The sequence below is a fragment of the Oreochromis niloticus genome, linkage group LG4 (assembly GCF_001858045.2).
Source record: "Oreochromis niloticus isolate F11D_XX linkage group LG4, O_niloticus_UMD_NMBU, whole genome shotgun sequence".
Lineage (NCBI taxonomy): Eukaryota > Metazoa > Chordata > Actinopteri > Cichliformes > Cichlidae > Oreochromis > Oreochromis niloticus.
In genome coordinates this window covers 24,384,818-24,406,277 of record NC_031969.2, presented here as the reverse complement: position 1 = coordinate 24,406,277, position 21,460 = coordinate 24,384,818, and the positions used below count along the sequence as shown (strand labels likewise).

Here is a 21,460-nt window from a genome sequence, read left to right as displayed (position 1 = left end):
ATATTCATGTTCAAACATTTATGTAGATTTCAATGTGCTAAAAAAATCTGAAAGTAGGTCAAAGGACAGTTTTTCTAAAGAATCTTGACAAATATTTGATATGTGAAAGTTTTACAGCACTCATTATATATATTCAAATGTTTTACTGTAAGATTTTTGGGCAAATTGGAGACGGTTGAGCAGGAAATGTTCTAAAAGTTTGCTTATTTGAGATGAAATGACCCATTTGTTTCTTTACTTGTTATCTATTATTTATTATATTATAACTTCTGCTGTCCTTGTGGCCAGGTTTCTCTTGAAAGGGTTCTCCTTTTGTTTTTTTCAGTGAGACTTTTACCTGAATAAATAAAGGATAACAGGCAAGTAAGTAACTGTAATTTGATATCTCAATCAAAAAATAATATTGTGCTTTACTTTTTTCTGCTTTTTGTTTTTCTTCGTAAAGCTGTACATTTGAAAATGTATGGATAATGAAAATAATTATATTTTGGCATTAACATTTCAATGTAAGTGTTCGTACATATTGGTGGCTTGACTATTATAGAAACATAAAAAATACTTTAAGAAATTAGGTCAGCTGTAGCACAAACCTCATATTGGCTGGTGATCTAATAAATTTGAACACTGCACTAAAAACTTTTGTCATTTAAACTCAAAGATGTAATTTAAATATAAACATTTACAGTGGATTGTACGGCTAAGGGATTCTGATTTAAAATTTGAATTCTGCAGTTAACTAACATTTGTACAGGCACTTACAATTACGTTATAAGGTTTGAGGATGACGTTTGTTTCTGTGTTATCTAAACTTCCAACAGGTGGATCCACCCTGAGAGCAATAAATGTTTCCTGGAAATCTGTGTGTTTATCTAACGTTTTGGGGGGGCACAGAAGAGCTCACACGTGGCTTACAGTTGAGATTTTCCCTTTAGACAGAGGTGATCCTTCATTTCAGTGAAGTGTGAAAAGGAGAACTTACAATTATGAAAGTTAATGAGGCTCAGACTAATAAGTGTGTTGTGAGTTCATAAGGCATATGAACATAACTATAACAAAAAAAGTGTTGGTCTTATGCGTAGTTAAATAAACAACAATACATTCTGTAGTGAACTTAGTTTCCTTTATGCGTGTATCTTATTGTTCTTGTCTTACTAGATATAAACACCATGAAGACTTCCCATTAAGCTTTAGTATTTTTGGTGTCTTTAAAATACTGACAAAATCTCTGATTTCAAAATTTAAGCTGACACATTAGACTGACAGCTTTTGTATTTACGTATTTGTTAATTATTTAAAAATACAAAAATGTTTGTTATACTTAACATGTAAAATTAATATTGAAGGAGAAAAACTGATTTACTTTTCTAACTGAGATTATATATTTCTTTATGTCACTTCTTTCACATGCTCTGGCACCAAAAGCCCAGTGCCTATACGCACTTCAGTAAAAATATTTAGATCTGGAAACTGTTTGCTGTTCAATTTGGGCACTTCATACCAAGAAACATGATTGACTGATACACAATTTTAATTTTCAACAAGAAATTTGAATTTTACAGACACTTTAAATACCAGAGTTCCTCCAAAAGTTCCCTTTTCCATTGCACTGACTTACAATCTGGAGTTGGCTGCTCACTGCTCCTAAGCATTTATATCTATATTAGGTACCATGTGTTGGAGAATTATTATATAAATATATAAATATATTGTTCATACATTAAAGACTTACACAGCTACAGCAAATTTATGTATTCTGTATGACTAAAGCTTATCTCACCAGTCACAGTAATTTTGGTAATTCTAACAGTGAAACTTTTCAACCATCAAAACAAAAGGAGAAACAAAGATAATTGTTAATTAGATTCTCGAGCAATTATCCAAATATGGATTAAATTTGTCCATAATAAAAGTTTCCAACTCATTTTTGGTTAATTTTGATAGTTAATCAAAGCTGAACTCAGAATCGTTAAACTGAACCAGTTTAGTCAACTCCCACTAGCCAACTCCACCCAATTTCATATCTTTGGGTGGAGTGAAACAGACCTTTAAAAGCTGCATGCGGTGACCTGCTGACCAACAGGACAAGTGAAACACTCACCAAGACAAAATGGTTGTGTGGACAGACTTTGAGCGCACCACGATCCAGGACATCTTCTCCAAGATCGACTATGCGGTCGTTGGGCAAGCAGCTTTTTCCAGGTGAAACATTGTTTGTGTTAATATTAAGATACAGAAATTGGGGTTAATTGAGTAGCATCTTTATGTGCAATGAAAAAAGCTGGCATATTTTATGCATTACACAATGTAAATTTTTCTTTTAGAACTAAGAGCAAATCAATTATTTATATATACCCTCAGGTGTTTGATTGTGTACCCCTGGACTCAGAGGTATTTTGGTGGATTTGGAAACCTCTACAATGCTGCTGCTATCACAACAAATCCAAAGGTTGCTGCTCATGGAAAAGTTATCATGGAAGCTCTGGAAAAAGCAGTGAAGGACATGGACAACATCAAGGCCACATATGCAGAGCTGAGCGCGCTGCACTCTGAGAAACTGCAGGTGGACCCTGACAATTTCATGGTACGTAATGCATTAATGATACTGATTTTCATTGTTATGTGTGTGTGAGTTGAAGATTGCTAAAGCATGTTGTGTTGTGTTGCAGCTCCTGGGTGACTGCTTGACCATTGTGGTTGCTTCTCAATTGGGTAAAAACTTCACTGCTGAGGTTCACGCAGCTTTCCAGAAGTTCCTGGCAGTGGTGGTGTCCTCCCTCAGAAGACAGTACTACTAAAGAGCTGCAGATGCCCGTCACATGCTCTGTTTTAAACCCTTGTCTCAATGAGCTTTAAACAAAATAAAATATTAAGCAGCTTCAGAAAGTTCCGTGTTTTCTTTTTCACTTTGTTTATGATTAAATTAAACTGTCTGTAATGATTAGTTAAACTTAAAAAAAAAAAAACCCAACAGTTTACTAATTTTAGTGTTTGAACACCAAAATGTAAAAGTTTATATCTAACCTATTAGCAAAATAAATTTCAATATCAAAAGTGAAATGACATGTGTTATGATCCTGCTCAAAAATTATAATGTAAAATGAATGCACTGATTTCAGAGCTTGTAAAAACAAAAGCGACGACTAAAAGGACTCCCACAGCAAAGTATGTGGTGCAGAGCGATATAACAAAACCATGCAACCAAATGCATGCACATAATGTTCAGGACAAAGACCCAGTTTTTGTAGATTTGTTTCCATACATAACCACAGTGGGATGCAAATCAGTCAGTCATGTGATTGAAGTGCATGCTTTCAGCTTTAATTCAAGAGGTTTTACAAAAGTGTTTCATTAACTTTTTTAGAATTAATGTAATTTTTATACAAAGTCCCGGGTTTGAGAACTTAAAAATTAATAGGACAACTGACTAATAGGCAGTTTCATGGCCAGGTGAGTCTTTTCCCTTGTTATTTCATGACAAATGTTCAGACATAATATATCAATTTGATTTAAGATGTCAAGAATTTTATAGCCTTTTGCCGTAATTTTAAATATGAGACTCAAAGAGACATTAATGTATACAAGCGAGGCCTTTATTATGGTGAAAAACACAACCAGCCCTTTAAAGAAACAGCAAAAACTTTAGAAATGACCATTGTAGTGTTTCCAGCTCAGCCACACCAAACAACCTTAAATGAAATACAAGTGCATGATGACAAAAATTATTTCTATGGTGAAGAAAATAAAACTTACAACATCTAACACTCTTGAGGAGCTGTCAAAGTCACAATCAAGAGATACCTTCATGAATTGCAATACTGAGTTTGCACCAAGGTCCAAACCACTGATTACACTGAAGACCAAGAAAGTCAAATTAGACTTTGGCAGAAAGTATTTGAAAGAATGCAAAAGTTTTGTGAAACCCCTTGAATCAAAGCTGAAAGTCTGGATTTCAGTCACATATTGATGGTTTCATTCACAATCCAGCGTGTATAGTGGCAACAATAAAAACTCCACCTACCACAGAGAAAATAGGTTCATGTTTTGTTTTGTTTGAAAATTATTGTTTTATCTAATGGAAATAACTTGTGTGTGTCCAGTGTTTCTGTGACTAAATGACTATATTTCTTTATTAATTTCAGTAATTGGCCACTTAATAGATAACAGTCATGCATCAATGGCAGCGTGGTGGCGCGGTGATTAGCGCTGTTGCCTCGCAAGAAGGCCCTGAGTTTGATTCCGCCACCTGGCTGGGGCCTTTCTTTGTGTGTCTGCATGTTCTCCCCGTGTTTGCGTGGGTTGTCTCCTAGTATGCCGGCTTCCTCCCACAGTCCAAAGACATGCTGTTAGTGGGGTTAGATTAATTGGTCATTCTAAATTTCCCATAGGTGCAAATGGTTTTCTGTCTTTATGTGTTAGCCCTGTGACAGACTGAGGACCTGTCCACGGTGTATCCTGCCTCTCGCCTGTCACGATCCTGGGTCTTTTGACCCAGCGTTTTGAGTTTTAGTTTATTTTTATGTTTAAGTCCTTTAGGTTTTCTAAGTTCATTTCTATTATGCCTAGGTTGCCATTATAGTTCTTTTTTATTAGATTCCCCTTGTGTCTTCAACCCCTGTATTAAGTCTCCCTTGCTCTTCATGTGTTTCATGTCTACGTGTCTTGTGTTGTCAAATTCTTGTTGTCATGTCTGCGTCTCATTATGTTTCCTGTTTTATTTTGAAGAGGTCTTGTGTTCCTATGTTCAATGTGTTTAGTTTTACTCTCCCCCTGTGACATCGTTATGTTCATTCATATCAGCTGTTTCCCCATGTGTTTCCACTTCCCGGCTCACCTCATGTGTCCATTTAGTCTGTGTGTTTCCAGTCATTCGTCGCCAGGTTGTCTGCTAAGTTCACGTCATGATTCCAGGTCTTTCCATGAATCCATGCCAGGTCTCCATGTTTAAGGCTTTTTCATGTTTTAATTTTAGTTTACCCAGTTTAGGTTATTGTTTAGTTTTACCTGTGCCCTTTCTTTGTATTTATTTTGCCAGCCTAAATAAACAGCTCGTTTTCTGTTAAAATTAAGTTTTGTTCTTGCGTGTCTGTGCTTGGGTCCTCTTCCCCATTCCACACAGTCTGGTTCGCAGCCAGACTGTGACATCGCCCTATGGTAGCTGAGATAGGATCCAGCCCCACCCACGACACTGTCAATGATAAGTGGAAAATAATTATTATTATTATTTAAATCGCTATAAATAACTATAGAAAAGAGAAACCACTGCAGAATTTGAAAGTAAAGTAAAAGTGTTCCAACTGCTCATATTTAACGCAGGACAAAAATTCAGATCTTGATTTTACTTCAAGTTGTCAATGTCTATGTATGTAGCTTCAGATATGTTATAAGCTTAGGGGAAGAACTAAACAACTGTAAACAACAAGGAAAACTCCTGCTTGGTTTTTGTCAAGTCGTACTTCATTTTTGCAAATGCTTCTTATTACCCTCCTACAAACAGCCAAGTATTTGCAATGGTATCAAAGGTTAGGGCCAGTCTACATCTCTTAAAAAATGGATGTAGATGTGGGCCAATGTGTTGTTGACCAGAATTAGAAAGCTTTTAAATCCTTTTAACTTATTGTTTACAAACACTAGAAGAATATACAAATAATCACAGCAGTTTGATTGAATTTGATTTTTATTTTATTATTATTTTTTATTATTCAAATTGAGACATCTGCTCCTGTGTACACTTTAACGGTATTTCTCAGACAATGCACGAGCCACAGCAGCCAGAAACTTGTCCATCGCCACGTGGACCTCAGGAGTGAAATCGTTGGGGAAAACGGTGGCCAGAACCACGAGGAGGTTGTGAGCAAGAACCTGTGAAAAGATGAAGATCACATTTAAACAAAGCCATGCTGTTAGAAAATGCATGCCAGGGTTAATTATCTGTTTATTTGAATACTGTGATTCAGTATTCAGTACTGCTACGAGAAGTTAAACATTAAATGTACATTAAACTTAGAAACGAAGAAACTGCAACTAAACCTTCATAAAAAAACACAACGAAATCAGGACCACGTTCAGAATTTATTGTATGTCAGTACCTTGAAGTTAGCAGGGTCCACTCTCAGAGTGAAGGCGTGCAGCTCACTGAGGCTCAGAAGAGCTCCGGTCAGATCGTCGATTTTGCTGACAGCATCAGTAACTGCAGCCATCACGGTTGCTCCGTGCTTCTTCACCGGGGCAGAGCCGGGGCTCAGGTCCTTCCAGTGGGAGAAATAAGTCTTGGTCTGAGGGTACACTGTCAGCATCCTGGATAAAAATGTAAGGTGAGTTAACAGTACATATATTTTTTAAAAAGGAGCAGATTAAAGCAGTCCATTTGGGGTCGTAGATTATAAGTCATAATCCATATTTACCTGGAGACAGCATCACAGCCGATTTGTTCCTCCTTGCCAGCCACTTTAGCCCAAAAGGCTTTGACTGTGTTCTTGTCCTTAGCAGAAAGACTGGTCATCTTGCCTGTTGACTTTTCGTTTGAAGTTGTCTTAACCACCTGAAAAGCTTTAGGCTTTTATATGTAGAACAGTAAACGGACACACCCGACACACCTCAGAGATAGCAACAGGCGCTTGGACAGGCCCACAGTGATATGTAACAGCTTGCGTGAGATAAACAGTGAACCAATTGTCACGCTAGCTTTGAAAACTACTGAAGAAAAAAAGAAATCATTTAGTGCACACAATAAAGAAATAAAACTAAACCAAAGAGTGGAAAAGGGAAATGTATTTCTAGACAGCAAAATCATGAAGTAATATACTTTTATAAATACCTAAAATTGCAATGTTTTTGGCTCATGGGTTACATTAACAAATGAAAATTGTATTTTTAACTTTGACTGTTTATTAAAATAACTGTTTATCATCTGAAATAATCAACTTTGATAGACAGTTCAGTTTTTAAGGTGAGACATTAGTGAATCCCCTATTTATTTATTTTGCAAACAGTTATCAGAATGGAAAACAATTAATTAATGATATCAGAGGTTTTTTATAACAAGGCATTTTCTTTTCAAGCATGCGCTAATTTTTTACACTTCGACAGCTGCAATCTTAACAGTGGATAAAACATTCTTATTTTGCTTTTTACACAGGAGATTTTGGACGCATTATTATGTCAATCCACAAATCAGAAATGACCACAACCTATATAAAGTAATGCTTCTGATATAAAACTGGATACTTAGAAAAAATGTAGTCAGATAAGCAACTAAATGTATGTTTGCTACACTTTCTTTCCACTAGTCTAGAGGAGAAGCTATGGAAGCAAGGTAGCATGTGCATGAAAATATATATATATATATATATATATATATATATATATATATATATATACATTTTGTTTTCTTTGTTCTTTTTAAATGTACTTTAAGAACTTTGTAGTGCAGTAAAAACACATGCAAAGTGCAGGCTTTTGTTATTAACCCTTTTTAATATATTTGACATAATGCACATAATGCATGCATGTACAATCATTTTATTATTATTATTTTTAATTATTATTATTTACTTAAAAATATCAAGTGAACAAAGGTTTCGATCACAACCTGTTTTTATTTTCCAAACAAATTATACTCATTCAGGAACATTGTAAATATGTTGAAATTGTTATGTATTTAAACGGTTATAACCTGTTACTGTTTTGTACATAACAAGGTCTTAATAAAATAATGTTTCGAATCCTCGTATATCATTCCCCGTATGTCGATATTTTGTCAGTGCAAACACTGGCGGTAAAGAACATTGTTTTAATGAAAAATTTAAAACAAATTGCTCCATATACCATTATTATCATTTTGATCTTTGCATTAATCTATTGATCTTGAAGCAGAGGTCAAATGCGGTATGATATTTTACATCCTTTTATGGCACTTTTGGTAATTTCACAATACAACCCATACTTGTGAGAATCACAATGGAAATGGAAAAACTTGGCAAAGTTGTGCAATGCCTGGTCATAGTTTCTGAGTTCTAAGAATGTTTGTACATTCTTCACCTATAAATCATGAATAAATCCACAATTTCATTGTACATGGGCTATTTGATGCTATGCTATTAAGTTGATCTTGGTGGATGGAAGTGAAATTTTAATGCACTGTTAACACAACCCTACTCCACACCTCTACAAAGTTTTATCAAAATGAATTCAAAATTTGTGGTGCTATCATGAAGTGAGACAGAAAGACACACACACATATGCTCCAAAAAATAACATCCTTGGTGGAGAAAATGAATGAACGAATGAATGAAATGGATGGATGAGATGGTTGAATCTTAGTTTCTTATCTTAATTGTTTCACCTACGGCCCTTAACATAAATTTGTTTATATGTAGTGTATTTTTTCCTTAAAAAAATATGTTGGTAATTATCAGTACTGTTAATTTGGGGCAGATTTGGATGGTGGTCCAAATTCATTCAAGCAGTCTATTAAAAATTTGATGCAATTTCAAGTCATAATTTAAAAATAGACACGTAGATTGCCAAGGAGTCATTACTCAAAATTGAAATTCTGCAGTTAACTGCCGTTTGTTCAGGCAGTTAAAACTTATGATAACTAAGGTTTGAGGATGACGTTTGTTTCTGCCTTATCTAAACTTCCATCAGGTGGATCCACCCTGAGAGCAATAAATGTCTCCTGGATATCTGTGGGTTTATCTTTACTTTTTTCTTTTTTTGTTCACAAAAGAGCTCACAAGTTGAGACTTCCAGTTTAGACAGAGGTGATCCTTCATTGCAGTGAAACGTAAAAAACAGGACATAAAATAATGAAAGCTAATGAGGCTCACATGTATACCTGAGTGGACACAACTAGCTATCTGAGTGGTCAGAGGCCAGATTAGCAGATTTTGAGAGTGACGAATGAAAATAATTTATAATGTAATTTATGATTCAATGATAACGAAAAAAAGACACATTTTCTTTGATTCAGTTTGGTGGTGAAGTGAATATAGTCCTGCCGAACCCCAGACTGGCACATCCCACTGTCCTACTCCACCCAACTGCATATCTTTGGGTGGAGCAAAACAGACCTTTAAAAGCTGCGTGCGGTGACCTGCTGACTAACAGGACAAGTGAAAAACTCAACAAGGCAAAATGGTTGTGTGGACAGACTTCGAGCGCACCACGATCCAGGACATCTTCTCCAAGATCGACTATGCGGTCGTTGGACAAGCAGCTTTTTCCAGGTATGAATTTCTGATATTTACTCCCTTAAAGAATGTGCAAGATTATATGACACTATATATATGACTCTTCTTTAGTAATTGTGAGCTATTTAAAATTTTCTGTTTCCGCAGGTGTCTGATTGTCTACCCCTGGACTCAGAGGTATTTTGGTGGATTTGGAAACCTCTACAATGCTGCTGCCATCACATCAAATCCAAGGGTTGCGTCTCATGGAAAAGTTATCATGGATGCTCTGGAAAAAGCCGTGAAGGACATGGACAACATCAAGGCCACATATGCAGAGCTGAGCGCGCTGCACTCTGAGAAACTGCAGGTGGACCCTGACAATTTCATGGTAGGCAATGCAGAACTGATGGTACTGAATTCTATTGATATTTATGTATTTATTTAGCGTGTTTATGATATCTCATGCATGCTGTGTTGTTTTACAGCTCCTGGGTGACTGCCTGACCATTGTGGTTGCTTCCCAGTTGGGTAAAGCCTTCACTGCTGAGGTCCACGCGGCTTTTCAGAAGTTCCTGGCAGTGGTGGTGTCCTCCCTCAGAAAGCAGTACTACTAGAGAGCTACAGATGCCCATCACATACTCTGTTTTTTAATCATGTCTTAAAGAGGCTTAAATAAATAAAACAATGAGCATATTCTTCACTTTGTTGGTTTTTCCTTTTCCAACATTTGCAATTATTAGAGTTAAATAATGGGTGTATCTTGTAGTGCAAGCTACTAATTAGCCCATTCTTTCAACTTTTAAATGGTGTCCTCCCTCAGAAAACAGTACTACTGAGAGCTACAGAGGACTGTTTTTAAAGTGTGACTCAAAATGCTGTTAATAAATAAGATATATGAAGCATATACCTCAAGTTGTTCGTTTTATTTCCCTTTTTTCAGAATATATGGTCATATTAGACAGTAAATAAAAGTAACTCTTTGAAAGCCTTGTAAGCTTTGTTCATATATAGAAAAATATATAGGCCTACACACTGTTCTTTTATACTGTTCTGTGAGACAGCTGATGTACAAACGAAATACAACTACATCCAAAAACAAACACACACAGAAAAATGTGAGCAAGGTGATACTTGTAAATAGACAACACCATTGTGTCTTCTAGTTGATGGTATCCATCACAACCATAAATTCAGTATGTAGCCCACTGAACTATGTGAGATAAGTTGTGTTGACTCATTAGTGTAGAATTACATTAAAAATGTGTTCAGAATTTGTAAACTGTATGACATGATTCATGTCATAAATCATGATACACTGCTCTCCCCTACATAAACTGCCTATATAGATTTAAAGTATCAGTATCAGTATTGGTATGGGCAAAACTGGCCGTACTATCTTCTTCTGGGGTGTTTTTTTTTAAAGGCATTACTTCGAGTAAATCAGATTGTGCTGTAACTGATCGAGGTCAAATAAACTGTCAATTACTAATAAGAGCACGTGACCCTTGCCATGGTTATAATGAAAATATAGTTTGCAGCGTTTGGTTTTATAAATCATTTGAACGTACACATTTTTTTTCTTTGCTTTACAAATTTTGTTGGTTATTGCATTGCTCTGGAAAATTTTAAAAGAATCATAAAAAATAATAAAGATGATAGCGAAGATAAGCTAAAATGTCAGCAGATGTTTTCAGCAAACTACAGCATGTCCTGCTTTGTTATGTTCTGGGTTTATCTTGGATTGGATTTTCCGTGTTATTTTAAAGCGTAATTGCTGCAGCAACAATACATATACAGGCATTTTAAAAGTTATTTTGTAGAATGAATAGAATTAATGTTGATATTATTAAAGAAATATAATCGTCAGAATATTAATTTGTGCTGGGATCTGCAAAACATCGGACACCTCCTAGCCTACAATAAAGTTATAGCAATGTTACTTTTATTACACAACATTATAGCTACAGAAAAAAACAAAATCGTTATTCTGTGGCAGCTGCATGTAATGGTTCCCATATGGAAAAGAAATACGAAAAACTTATAAAAGACTTGCATCAGCTTTAGCTTGCTTCATATAGTGAATCATATAAGGCTTATATGATTTACTCATGAAAGTGGCCACTTTCTCATTGCTTTCATATATTGTTTTAGGAAGTATCCAAAACATTCAAGTTCCATTTTTATAATTTTTCAAAGGATCTTATATCTCTTTTTACTCTTTTATACTTTTCATACAAGTTTCACACAAACCTTATAAGATTTATATATATCTTTTCCATATGGGTTAGAAAAGTAGCTATATTACTTTGAACACTCTTTCTGTGATTGCACAGTAAGTTTTATTTAGTTGCCAACTGAAAGCATATTGGCCATTCATCTTGACTTTTAATAAATTCTGGCACATTTTGTTGGCCTTTCATCTCAGCCCTCCTTTATTACACGTATTATTATTGTTTTTATTTTTTAGATTTGCCACTAAATTGAAAGTTAATATCAACTTTAAAGAAATTCGCTTCACTACACAGATAACAGCTGTACTGTATTAGATTTATTTGTTTATTTTTACATTAAAATTCAGTTTGGGAGTATCCAAGCCTGTTGTTGGCTGTCGGTGTGCAGTTTATCGGTACTTTTCAGACAGGGCAAGCGCAGTCAGAAACTTGTCAATAGCCACGTGGACCTCGGGGGTGAAGTCGTTGGGGAATGTGGTGGACAGTACCACGAGGAGGTTGTGAGAGAGAACCTGTGAAAACATGATAGCCACACTTAAAGTCACATTTAATTGCTGCAATGTTCTGCAAACATTGTTTTTGTACGATTGAACCGCACAGTGTGGGTTAAGTGTAATTCAGACATGTTCTGTTTAATAATGTTTCTGTGAGAAATAGATATGCTTGGGAACAGCTATTTGGAGATAAAACTTGGGATGTCTAAAGACAAAAAAGTATTAAATCTATTACATTTTTTAAAAAATATTAATAGGATAATGCACAAAAGTTGTAATCTGTTTTATTTAAGTCCAAACCTTCACAGCAAAACACTAAAAAGTTTCACTGCTATGATTTAACAAATAAGTACCTTGAAGTTTGCAGGGTCCACTCTCAGAGTGAAGGCGTGCAGCTCACTGAGGCTCAGAAGAGCTCCGGTCAGATCATCAGTTTTGCTGACGGCATCAGTAACTGCAGCCATCACAATTCCTCCGTGTTTCCTCACCGGGTCAGAACCGGGACTCAGGTCCTTCCAGTGGGAGAAGTAAGTCTTGGTCTAAGGGTACACTGTCAGCATCCTGGGTAAAATGTAAGTTAAGTGAATAGTAGGTAAAAAATGCAGCAGAGGGTCTGTCCATTTGGGGTCAAAGGTTGTAAATCATAAGGCATATTTACCTGGAGACAGCATCACAACCGATGTCCTCCTCCCTGCCAGCCACTTTAGCCCAAAACGTTTTGACTATGTTCTTGTCCTTTTCGGAAAGGGTCGTCATGTTGCCTGCTTTTGTTTTGTTTTTCCCTTTTCCTGATCAGCTCAAACTATGGGGGATTTTATACATGAAACAGGCAATGGACATACCCGGGCCACCTCAGAGATATGACCACAAGGGTCTGCTCAAGATAAACGCAAGACAAAATTGTGATGGTGGCTCTGAAGACCAGTCCGCAAGCCAGTCTCAAGGCAGTGTTTATTTATTCATTTATTTATGTAATAAATTAATTCAATTAATCCAATTGAATACTAAAAGTTTGCAGTTTTAAAACCCAAAAGATAGATTTCCGGTGACAGTGATTGCAATCTTTGAGTCTGTTGCTGTTCATATTAATGTGGTGCTGAAATAAGTCAGAGCAGTTACAAAATGGAAATTTTAAATTTATAGGTCTATAAGATAATGGGCTTAATAATAATAATAATAATAATAATAATAATAGTAATAATAATAACAACAACAACAACAATAATAATAATAATAATAATAATAATAATAATGCCAGAACATATTATAAAAAATTACGTAGCATACAGCTTAGTACTGAAAAACCAGAATTACCAGAATTAAACATGTAGAGGACTAGAAATACTGATTCAAGTTCTAGATTTTGCAAGGCTGTCAGTTACCAACATGATGACTGGCTTGTACATGTTGACGTCATATCTTAGCAGCCAACACCTTACTGAAACATATCTGATGTTCAACTGGTGGGTGCACACTGAGCCGTTAGCCTCAGGAAGGAAAGTTGATTTCAAGGTCCACATGTGAGCACAGGGCATGATAACTCTGCCAAAATCAACCTAAAATTAGCGGAAGAGATATAGAAGTATGGAATAATGAGACCAAAGAAGTTTCAATAAAAACCAAAATGCTATCTCTCCAGCGCAGTGGAGAGATAGCATTTTGTTTTGTTTTGTTTTTTATCTCACCTTATCTTTAAACATTCATTTGTTTATGTTTATTTACAGTTAATTAAGCTAATTAAAAAAAAAAAACTTCTGCAGATCTGTTAAATGAGACTGGGATTTGGTCTGTGAGTCAGCTCGGTTCACAAGGTGTTCTTATGATATTCTGAATTTCCTGAACTTAAAAATGTAGCTCTGTGTGATCCCCTAACATTGAAATGATTTTTTTAAACTGTAATACTGAAAACATCAGTTAACGAAAACGTTTATGAATAATGAAACTAATTAACTAAGCTGGCACAAATGTGACGAAGACGTAACTGCGCTCTGATAAAACTGGAAAAGTTATTTTCTCTTAACTGGTTTTCAAGTTACAAATAAGTACAAAGCGTTACATGTAACCCGGTTTAGCCATCCCACTGTCCTACTCCACCCAACTGCATATCTTTGGGTGGAGCGAAACGGCTCCTTTAAAAGCTGCGTGTGGTGACCTGCTGAATAGCAGGACAAGTGAAAAACTCAACAAGGCAAAATGGTTGTGTGGACAGACTTCGAGCGCACCACGATCCAGGACATCTTCTCCAAGATCGACTATGCGGTCGTTGGACAAGCAGCTTTTTCCAGGTGAGTTTCTGATATTTACTCCCTTAAAGAATGTGCAAGATTATATGACACTATATATATGACTCTTCTTAAGTAATTGTGAGCTATTAAAAAATTTTCTGTTTCCGCAGGTGTCTGATTGTGTACCCCTGGACTCAGAGGTATTTCGGTGGATTTGGAAACCTCTACAATGCTGCTGCCATCACATCAAATCCAAGGGTTGCGTCTCATGGAAAAGTTATCATGGAAGCTCTGGAAAAAGCCGTGAAGGACATGGACAACATCAAGGCCACATATGCAGAGCTGAGCGCGCTGCACTCTGAGAAACTGCAGGTGGACCCTGACAATTTCATGGTAGGCAATGCAGAACTGATGGTACTGAATTCTATTGATATTTATGTATTTATTTAGCGTGTTTATGATATCTCATGCATGCTGTGTTGTTTTACAGCTCCTGGGTGGCTGCCTGACCATTGTGGTTGCTTCCCAGTTGGGTAAAGCCTTCACTGCTGAGGTCCACGCGGCTTTTCAGAAGTTCCTGGCAGTGGTGGTGTCCTCCCTCAGAAAGCAGTACTACTAGAGAGCTACAGAGAACCGTCACATACTCGGTTGTTAAACTGTACCTCAAAATGATGTTAATAAATAAGATATATGAAGCATATACCTCAAGTTGTTTGTTTTATTTCTTTTTTCATAATAGGACCGTCACATACTCTGTTTTTTAATCATGTCTTAGGAGGCTTAAATCAATCAAATAACGAGCATGTGCTGGTTTTTCTTTGTTGGTTTTTCTTTTTCCAGCATTTGCAACTATATCAGGGTGTAACAGAAGAGTTAAATAATGGGTGTAAGATATTAATTAGCCTATTCTTTCAAATTTTAAATAAGATGGTGTAAAATAAATAAATAAGTTATGCTGTAACTTTAGCATCAAAGGACCTCTCATAAATTATGACGGATGATGTGAGACCGATGATGAAGTCGAATTAAACTACAATAGACCGGACCGACTCTGTAAACGCACAGCATTCAGTATTACTGATTATTAGTGATTTAACAGTTTACGGATTTAACAGTGCACTGTCAGAGGGTAGTCAGCCTCTTTCACTCAAACAGCAACCATTTTTCTGGTCCAACATGTGACATTTTACATAATTTACATAATTTCCTTTAGGATTAATAAAGTATTCTGATTCTGATTTAATGATAGTGAAGTCGACTGCGACAGAGTAGGATTATAATTTCATGAAGCTTCTGATTCATGTTTCTGGAAGCGGTGGAAAAAGTATTTAATTGAATAAATCAGGCAGTATTAGGTGTCAGATAAATGCAGTGGCCTAAACCAGTTGTGTTTCGTCAATATACTGGAGTCAAGCTGAAAATACTACACAACAGTTTTTCATTGAAACAAAATAATCTGGGTAGAACTGTCTGCCAAGAGTTTTAAAATGTAATAAAAACATCTACATTTGTATAAAAAAATTTTTTGAGAGCTCATTTCCTGTAATGTTTTTTTTTTTCCCCCAACAATTCCAGTATAGGCTATTTCACAAGCAGCGATTTGTAGACAACTTTTATACTGTTATATTTTTGAGTTTTCTCAGTAGAAAGATATGCTTTTCACAAATTGCTTGTATTTTCTTTAGCAATACCAGTTATCCTCCAGATATACAACTCGTTAAAGTTCTCATGTTCATCGTCAGTCTTAAAATAGTTTGTGTGTTCATTCTGGCATTGTTTTATTTTAAACTTTTATTCAGCTTCTGTATTTTTACGGTACACCACAAAAAAAACCCAAACAAACAAGGCAGTTTCACTGCATTAGATTTATTCAGATTCAGACTGGCAGTGAGTAGCTATCTGAGACCCTGCCGCTCGTCGCCTCCAGTATGCAATTTATCGGTATTTCTCAGACAGGGCACGAGCCAAGGCACCCAGGAACTTGTCTAAAGCCATGTGGACCTCAGGGGTGAAGTCGACGGGGAACATGGTGGCCAGAACCACCAGGATGTTCTGAGCAAGAATCTGTGAAAAGATCATAACAAAGATCGTGACACTTATTTAGCAGAATCAGGGATTATGATATCATAAATCAGTCTATCCTGTGTTTCTTCCGTGACAGAGTCGTGCTTTGACTTGCTGACAACACTGAGGCAACTTCCCTGTTTGTTTAAAAGGTTAACATTTTTGCGCTACAGCAGCTGAAACACACATTTCATTTATCCTAAAGATAACTGTAGCTCGATGTCACGAATTGGGGTTCAACTTATGACTTATTTATATTTGCAAATGGCCTTGTCCATGTGTGGATGGGGCAGATTTATATGCTTCAAAGAATAATTAATGATGACGTTACAGTTCCTCACTATAACTGATGCAGTCTCAACCAGTAGCCTATGGAGGCACATTTAAATAAAAACTACTAAAACCAGTGTTTAAGCAAGCGTTTAATTTGTAGTCCAATTAATCTTTAAAGCAAACAAACAGGTTTTCTGAACTGCTTTCATGATTTAATAAAAAAAAATACCTTGAAGTTTGCAGGGTCCACTCGCAGAGTGAAAGCATGCAGCTCACTGAGGGTAAGAAGACTCTCTGCCAAGTCGTCGATTTTGTTCACAGCATCGGTTATTGAAGCTATCACGATTCCTCCGTGCTTCCTCACTGGGGCAGAGCCGGGGCTCAGGTCCTTCCAGTGGGAGAAGTAAGTCTTGGTCTGAGGGTACACTGTCAGCATCCTGGGCAAAAACACATGTGAGTAAGCCAGTAAGTAATAGATAAAAATGCAGAAGTGGGTTAAATTCGCCTCATTTTTTCTTATTTACCTGGCAACAGCGTCACTGCCAATGTCTCCCGCCCTTCCCGACACTTTAGCCCAAAAGGCCTTGACTGTCTCCTTGTCCTTTGCAGAAAGACTCATCTTGCCTCTTGACTTTTTTTTCAAGTTCAATGCCGCGTTCGCCGCAAACAGAGGGGTTTTATAGATGCAGCGGAACATAGGCACACCCAGCCCCCCTTAAAGATAATGCTATAGGCGTTTGGAAGGATTCCAAATGATATGTAACAGCTGGCATGAGATAAACACTAAAACAAAGTCTCACGGTGTTCTATAATAAGAAACAGATATGGGATCTTGTGTACAAGCCAAATATCTTATCGTTTCAGATTTGCCCCACACTGGAAATGCGCTGTTGGGGGATGTTAAAGGTCTATAAATGACCTCCAGTTTGGATTTAATCCAAACATTTTTATTTTGGCTCACTCCTTTAGATTAATAAATCTAAAGATGATTTTTCATTTGTACTGATTAAACAAGTGTTTATCCTCACAAATCATACTCCTTATTAACTGGAGGTTAAAGCTTTTATTTAGTTTTACCCCAAACTACAAGATAAGAAATGTAAATATAACTTAGTAACTGCCATTGCAATATTTTATGTACACTCAAAAGGGCTTTATGTCCAAAATGCTGAATTCAAGTAATTTGATTAAATGTAAATTTTCCATATAATTTTCTTACATACATGTCAAACGCTAAATGTAATGGAATTTGGTCAAATAAAATGTACTTGACTGGTAGACATTCAATTTATATCAAAAATATTTTCCGTAATAATTAATTCTGAATAAATAAACCTTTGATTTCATATGTTCCAGTTGCCTTTATTCAAAAACTATTGTTTCATGTTTATGACGGCCAAAAATAACTTTTTATTGTACATATCACTGTAAAAAAAAATCCTAATATAAAAGTATTTTACTGTGTATTTTACAGTTTTGTTCTGTTCTTCTAGAATATCATTAAATTTACATAAATAGACTGTGATTTCACATTTCAAATGTAAATTAACGTCAAATCACTGTAATATAATAAAACATAATGGCAGCACGGTGGCACGGTGGTTAGCACTGTTGCCGCACAGCAAGAAGGTCCTGAGTTCAATTCCACCATCAGGCCGGGGTCTTTCTGTGTGGAGTTTGCATGTTCTCCCCGTGTTTGCGTGGGTTCCCTCCGGGTACTCCGGCTTCCTCCCACCGTCCAAAGACATGCAGTTTGAGGGGATAGGTTAATTGGATAATCCAAATTGCCACTAGGTGTGAATGTGTGAGTGAATGTGAGCGCGAATGGTTGTCTGTCCCTGTGTGTTAGCCCTGTGACAGACTGGCGACCTGTCCAGGGTGTACCCCGCCTCTCGCCCTATGACAGCTGGGATAGGCTCCAGCGCCCCCCCGCGACCCTGAAAAGGATAAGCGGAAGTGAATGGATGAATGGATGGTTCTTGTTTTTTTTAAATGTATTTGTCTGTACATATGCATATTTAGATTGTTAAAATACATTCACAAATGTATCATGATTTCACAAATATGTGTCCGTTTGAAAGATTGAACTGTTAAATTCAAATGTAATGCTATGGAAAAATATATAAAATGACTCTCATAAACTTTTTTTTTACATCAAATAATAATAATTATTATTGCTATTTAGGGCGATCGTGGCTCAAGAGTTGGCAGTTCGCCTTGTAATCAGAAGGTTGCCGGTTCGAGCCCCGGCTCGGACACTCTCGGTCGTTGTGTCCTTGGTCAAGATACTTCACCTACCGCCTACTGGTGATGGTCAGAGGGGCCGATGGTGCGATATGGCAGCCTCGCCTCTGTCAGTCTGTCCCAGGCCATACAATCCATTATTATTTAAACCAACTGTTAACTGTATATTTCTGTACATTTAAGTGTTATTATTCATATTGCCACATTCATTGACCTTGTTTATAGGTAATTTCATTGTTTAATCACATTAACATGTTCCCAATTTAATGTTTAAAAGCACTTGAAAAAGCCAAAATCCCATGTAAAATTAGGGCAACAAACTGTATTGTCATTACTGAAAATAACCGTATTTTTATGAGAAAGTTATTTTCTGTTATTTTGGCATTATTTTGGCGACCCAGCTGCCGGAATATTACTGTTTTTGTAGGATTTTTTTTTTAACAGTGTACATACATATGTATATATGCTTGTTCTAATTCACTGTCTTTCTAATTGCAATTTCATATGAAAAATATATGAGCTAAATTAAATCAGTACGCTTTTGTAATCAGTCCGTGGATTCTGATTTAAAATCTAAGTTCTACAATTAATTAATAGGGCTGTTGGTTATGCTATCAGTTACAAACATGATGATTATGCCATTCGTGGTGTTCGTTTTTACTGTGAGGCTTATCGCTTCAGTGGGTGGGCCTGTTTAACAAGATAATGCAGGAGTAGCAGCAGCCTCACTGGCTGCACCACGACACATCGATGCGGTTACAATTATAGATTCACTCTTGAGGTTAGTTTATTTCATTGAATTGCAGGGAGTCGGGTATTTACCTAATGTTTTGAGTTGGTGTTCTCTTTTTCGACCACTGAAAATCTGCTTTGACTTTTGTCCACCAAATAATACCAAGTGTGCTCACCCTGTAGGCTGACTGAACCCCCATAATCTATCTTATCGTCTTCTTTTTGAGCGGCTTCAGTTTTTCTTTATAAACCTTGTAACTATGCACCGCTCTTAGTCATACCTCCCGACCATGTCCAATATGATTATGACAGAACAACAAAATGACTCTGGTCCTCGTTCTGTCGGTAGCTGACTGCAGTGCTCTCACACAAGCAGGGGTCTGTTGTACCATACTCATTTTTGTCCGGCAGTGACTTCTTGTGGCAAAGAAGAGAATTGCACTCTTATGATCAGTTGCCTTGTTCATCTGGGACAATTAGCCACACACCAGGGGCGATTATATATTACCACTAGGAGGCCTCAGCCCCCAGTCATAACGTCATTCATATTTGCCTTACAATTATATTAACGTATTATGCTGCTTGTAAACATATTTCATAATTTTCACCTTTGCAGACCTAAATTTCACAGGATAAACACTAAAGCATATCCAATCTATTTTTTGGATTACCTACTGCAGTGTTTAACCCTTTCATGCATGAATTATGACAACCTCAATCAGGATCTTTAGTCATCTTTAGGTATAAAAAAAGATTTTTGAACTTCATTTTCTTAAACATGTATTTTTCAAAGAGTTTGTTACATGTCCACTTAGGTAGACAACCTACATTTTGACTTATATTTTGTATGGAGTGAGACATCAGTGTCCAATGTTGTGGTTTATGTGCAAATATGCCACGAACACTGACACAAATACAAAAAAACAGCCTTTGAATAGCTGTCCACTGTAGTGACCACTATGCACGAAGAATGATTCTGAATAAATGATCACAGTTCTTAATATAACTTTTGAAATTAAGTTGAAGGAAAATTTGTAGCAAAGCAGAAAAAGAGGAGAAACTTGCACTTGCACAAACTTTAGATCATGAAATCATCATCAATTAATGTGGGCAAAACAGAAGCTACAGCTTTTGCTGTCTTTGACTACACCTGTTTGATTTTACTCTTTACCTCAAACCCTCTCCATCCCCGTCTCTCATGCAGCTCCTCTGTATGAGTGCACTAATAGCAACATGACATCAAGAACACTGGACTTGATTTCACTGTAATCTGTTGTACGATCTCCAACAGATAAGTCTGAAAAATGTAACATTAAAAGGCCATGTTGCTTTTAGGGTGGTTGAGCATCCTGAAAAGGGTCTAAACGCGCCAGTGCTGCACACTGCATATTTCTTACTTAATACTCACATTTTTCACACAATGTGAATATTAGGACATCGTTTATGTTTGTTTACATTATCTGTGTGATGACTTTGAGCTTTCTGTATGAGCAGTTTAAACAGCCTCTTAATGGGTCATTGTTCATGGTGATGAGTTGCAGGTTTGGACCTGATTTTGCAGTAGAGTGATGTTGTTAATGAATGCATTGTGAGTTCATTGCTACTCAAATAAATGAACATTAGTTCTGTTTAGGTGTTGTTCACTATTTAGTGTTTGTGGAATAAGCCAAACCAGAGCTGCTAAATCTATTAGACTGAATATGACCAGAGATTTTTGATCAATTTGTTTGTGTCCCTGTGACCTTCCTTTTATGTCTGTTTGTTTGTTCTGTCATTCTTGTTTAAAATAAACAATTATATAACCCAATTCCTGTATCTTCTTGCTGTCAGAATCCATATGGATACCATCAACCCTGTTGGTGCCACTGTAAAATCCAAGCCTTAGGAGCAACACACTCTATACATTAAAACCATTATGACATTAAAACCCTTATATGGTGTCTCTTACAAATTCAAACAAATAGATGTTCAAACTTAGGATGGTTTTCAACAATGCAACTGTGACCCATATATTTTTCTCTCAA

At 36.4% G+C, this 21,460-nt stretch overlaps 6 protein-coding genes across 6 annotated transcripts; 3 read left to right on the top strand and 3 right to left on the bottom strand.

Moving 5' to 3' along the window:
- Window positions 1-1,973: 1,973 nt before the first annotated feature.
- On the top strand, window positions 1,974-3,108 carry LOC100703792 (hemoglobin subunit beta). The gene is made up of 3 exons (XM_019357775.2): window positions 1,974-2,199; window positions 2,359-2,581; window positions 2,667-3,108. The coding sequence occupies exons 1-3, from the start codon at window positions 2,108-2,110 to the stop codon at window positions 2,793-2,795; spliced, it is 444 nt and encodes a 147-aa protein (XP_019213320.1). The 5' UTR covers window positions 1,974-2,107; the 3' UTR covers window positions 2,796-3,108.
- Window positions 3,109-5,656: 2,548 nt separating this feature from the next.
- On the bottom strand, window positions 5,657-7,303 carry LOC109201897 (hemoglobin embryonic subunit alpha-like). The gene is made up of 3 exons (XM_019357778.2): window positions 6,402-7,303; window positions 6,087-6,294; window positions 5,657-5,859 (listed from the first exon to the last, which is right to left on the bottom strand). Exons 1-3 carry the CDS (start codon window positions 6,497-6,499, stop codon window positions 5,731-5,733), a joined length of 435 nt encoding a protein of 144 aa, XP_019213323.1. The 5' UTR covers window positions 6,500-7,303; the 3' UTR covers window positions 5,657-5,730.
- A 1,665-nt stretch (window positions 7,304-8,968) lies between these two features.
- On the top strand, window positions 8,969-9,864 carry LOC109201895 (hemoglobin subunit beta-like). Its single transcript, XM_019357773.2, has 3 exons — window positions 8,969-9,227; window positions 9,339-9,561; window positions 9,659-9,864. Exons 1-3 carry the CDS (start codon window positions 9,136-9,138, stop codon window positions 9,785-9,787), a joined length of 444 nt encoding a protein of 147 aa, XP_019213318.1. The 5' UTR covers window positions 8,969-9,135; the 3' UTR covers window positions 9,788-9,864.
- A 1,869-nt stretch (window positions 9,865-11,733) lies between these two features.
- Window positions 11,734-12,458, bottom strand: LOC100703247 (hemoglobin embryonic subunit alpha). The gene is given in 2 exon segments (XM_025906348.1): window positions 11,734-11,916; window positions 12,252-12,458. Coding segments are annotated over 2 exon segments (330 nt in total). The 3' UTR covers window positions 11,734-11,793.
- A 1,566-nt stretch (window positions 12,459-14,024) lies between these two features.
- On the top strand, window positions 14,025-14,825 carry LOC109201894 (hemoglobin subunit beta). The gene is made up of 3 exons (XM_019357772.2): window positions 14,025-14,183; window positions 14,294-14,516; window positions 14,614-14,825. Exons 1-3 carry the CDS (start codon window positions 14,092-14,094, stop codon window positions 14,740-14,742), a joined length of 444 nt encoding a protein of 147 aa, XP_019213317.1. The 5' UTR covers window positions 14,025-14,091; the 3' UTR covers window positions 14,743-14,825.
- A 1,145-nt stretch (window positions 14,826-15,970) lies between these two features.
- Window positions 15,971-17,146, bottom strand: LOC100702974 (hemoglobin subunit alpha-1). The gene is made up of 3 exons (XM_003442075.5): window positions 16,985-17,146; window positions 16,690-16,897; window positions 15,971-16,187 (listed from the first exon to the last, which is right to left on the bottom strand). The coding sequence occupies exons 1-3, from the start codon at window positions 17,077-17,079 to the stop codon at window positions 16,059-16,061; spliced, it is 432 nt and encodes a 143-aa protein (XP_003442123.3). The 5' UTR covers window positions 17,080-17,146; the 3' UTR covers window positions 15,971-16,058.
- Window positions 17,147-21,460: the final 4,314 nt, after the last annotated feature.

Bases quoted from the DNA above. Each gene is read 5' to 3' on its own strand.
- LOC100703792 (XM_019357775.2), top strand. From the start codon at position 2,108: ATGGTTGTGTGGACAGACTTTGAGCGCACCACGATCCAGGACATCTTC. The intron at 2,200-2,358 runs GTGAAACATTGT...ATATACCCTCAG, and splicing joins GGGCAAGCAGCTTTTTCCAG to GTGTTTGATTGTGTACCCCT. The intron at 2,582-2,666 runs GTACGTAATGCA...GTTGTGTTGCAG, and splicing joins TGGACCCTGACAATTTCATG to CTCCTGGGTGACTGCTTGAC.
- LOC109201897 (XM_019357778.2), bottom strand. From the start codon at position 6,499: ATGACCAGTCTTTCTGCTAAGGACAAGAACACAGTCAAAGCCTTTTGG. The intron at 6,295-6,401 runs GTAAATATGGAT...ATTTTTATCCAG, and splicing joins GGCTGTGATGCTGTCTCCAG to GATGCTGACAGTGTACCCTC. The intron at 5,860-6,086 runs GTACTGACATAC...ATCTTTTCACAG, and splicing joins TGGACCCTGCTAACTTCAAG to GTTCTTGCTCACAACCTCCT.
- LOC109201895 (XM_019357773.2), top strand. From the start codon at position 9,136: ATGGTTGTGTGGACAGACTTCGAGCGCACCACGATCCAGGACATCTTC. The intron at 9,228-9,338 runs GTATGAATTTCT...CTGTTTCCGCAG, and splicing joins GGACAAGCAGCTTTTTCCAG to GTGTCTGATTGTCTACCCCT. The intron at 9,562-9,658 runs GTAGGCAATGCA...GTTGTTTTACAG, and splicing joins TGGACCCTGACAATTTCATG to CTCCTGGGTGACTGCCTGAC.
- LOC109201894 (XM_019357772.2), top strand. From the start codon at position 14,092: ATGGTTGTGTGGACAGACTTCGAGCGCACCACGATCCAGGACATCTTC. The intron at 14,184-14,293 runs GTGAGTTTCTGA...CTGTTTCCGCAG, and splicing joins GGACAAGCAGCTTTTTCCAG to GTGTCTGATTGTGTACCCCT. The intron at 14,517-14,613 runs GTAGGCAATGCA...GTTGTTTTACAG, and splicing joins TGGACCCTGACAATTTCATG to CTCCTGGGTGGCTGCCTGAC.
- LOC100702974 (XM_003442075.5), bottom strand. From the start codon at position 17,079: ATGAGTCTTTCTGCAAAGGACAAGGAGACAGTCAAGGCCTTTTGGGCT. The intron at 16,898-16,984 runs GTAAATAAGAAA...GTTTTTGCCCAG, and splicing joins GGCAGTGACGCTGTTGCCAG to GATGCTGACAGTGTACCCTC. The intron at 16,188-16,689 runs GTATTTTTTTTT...ATCTTTTCACAG, and splicing joins TGGACCCTGCAAACTTCAAG to ATTCTTGCTCAGAACATCCT.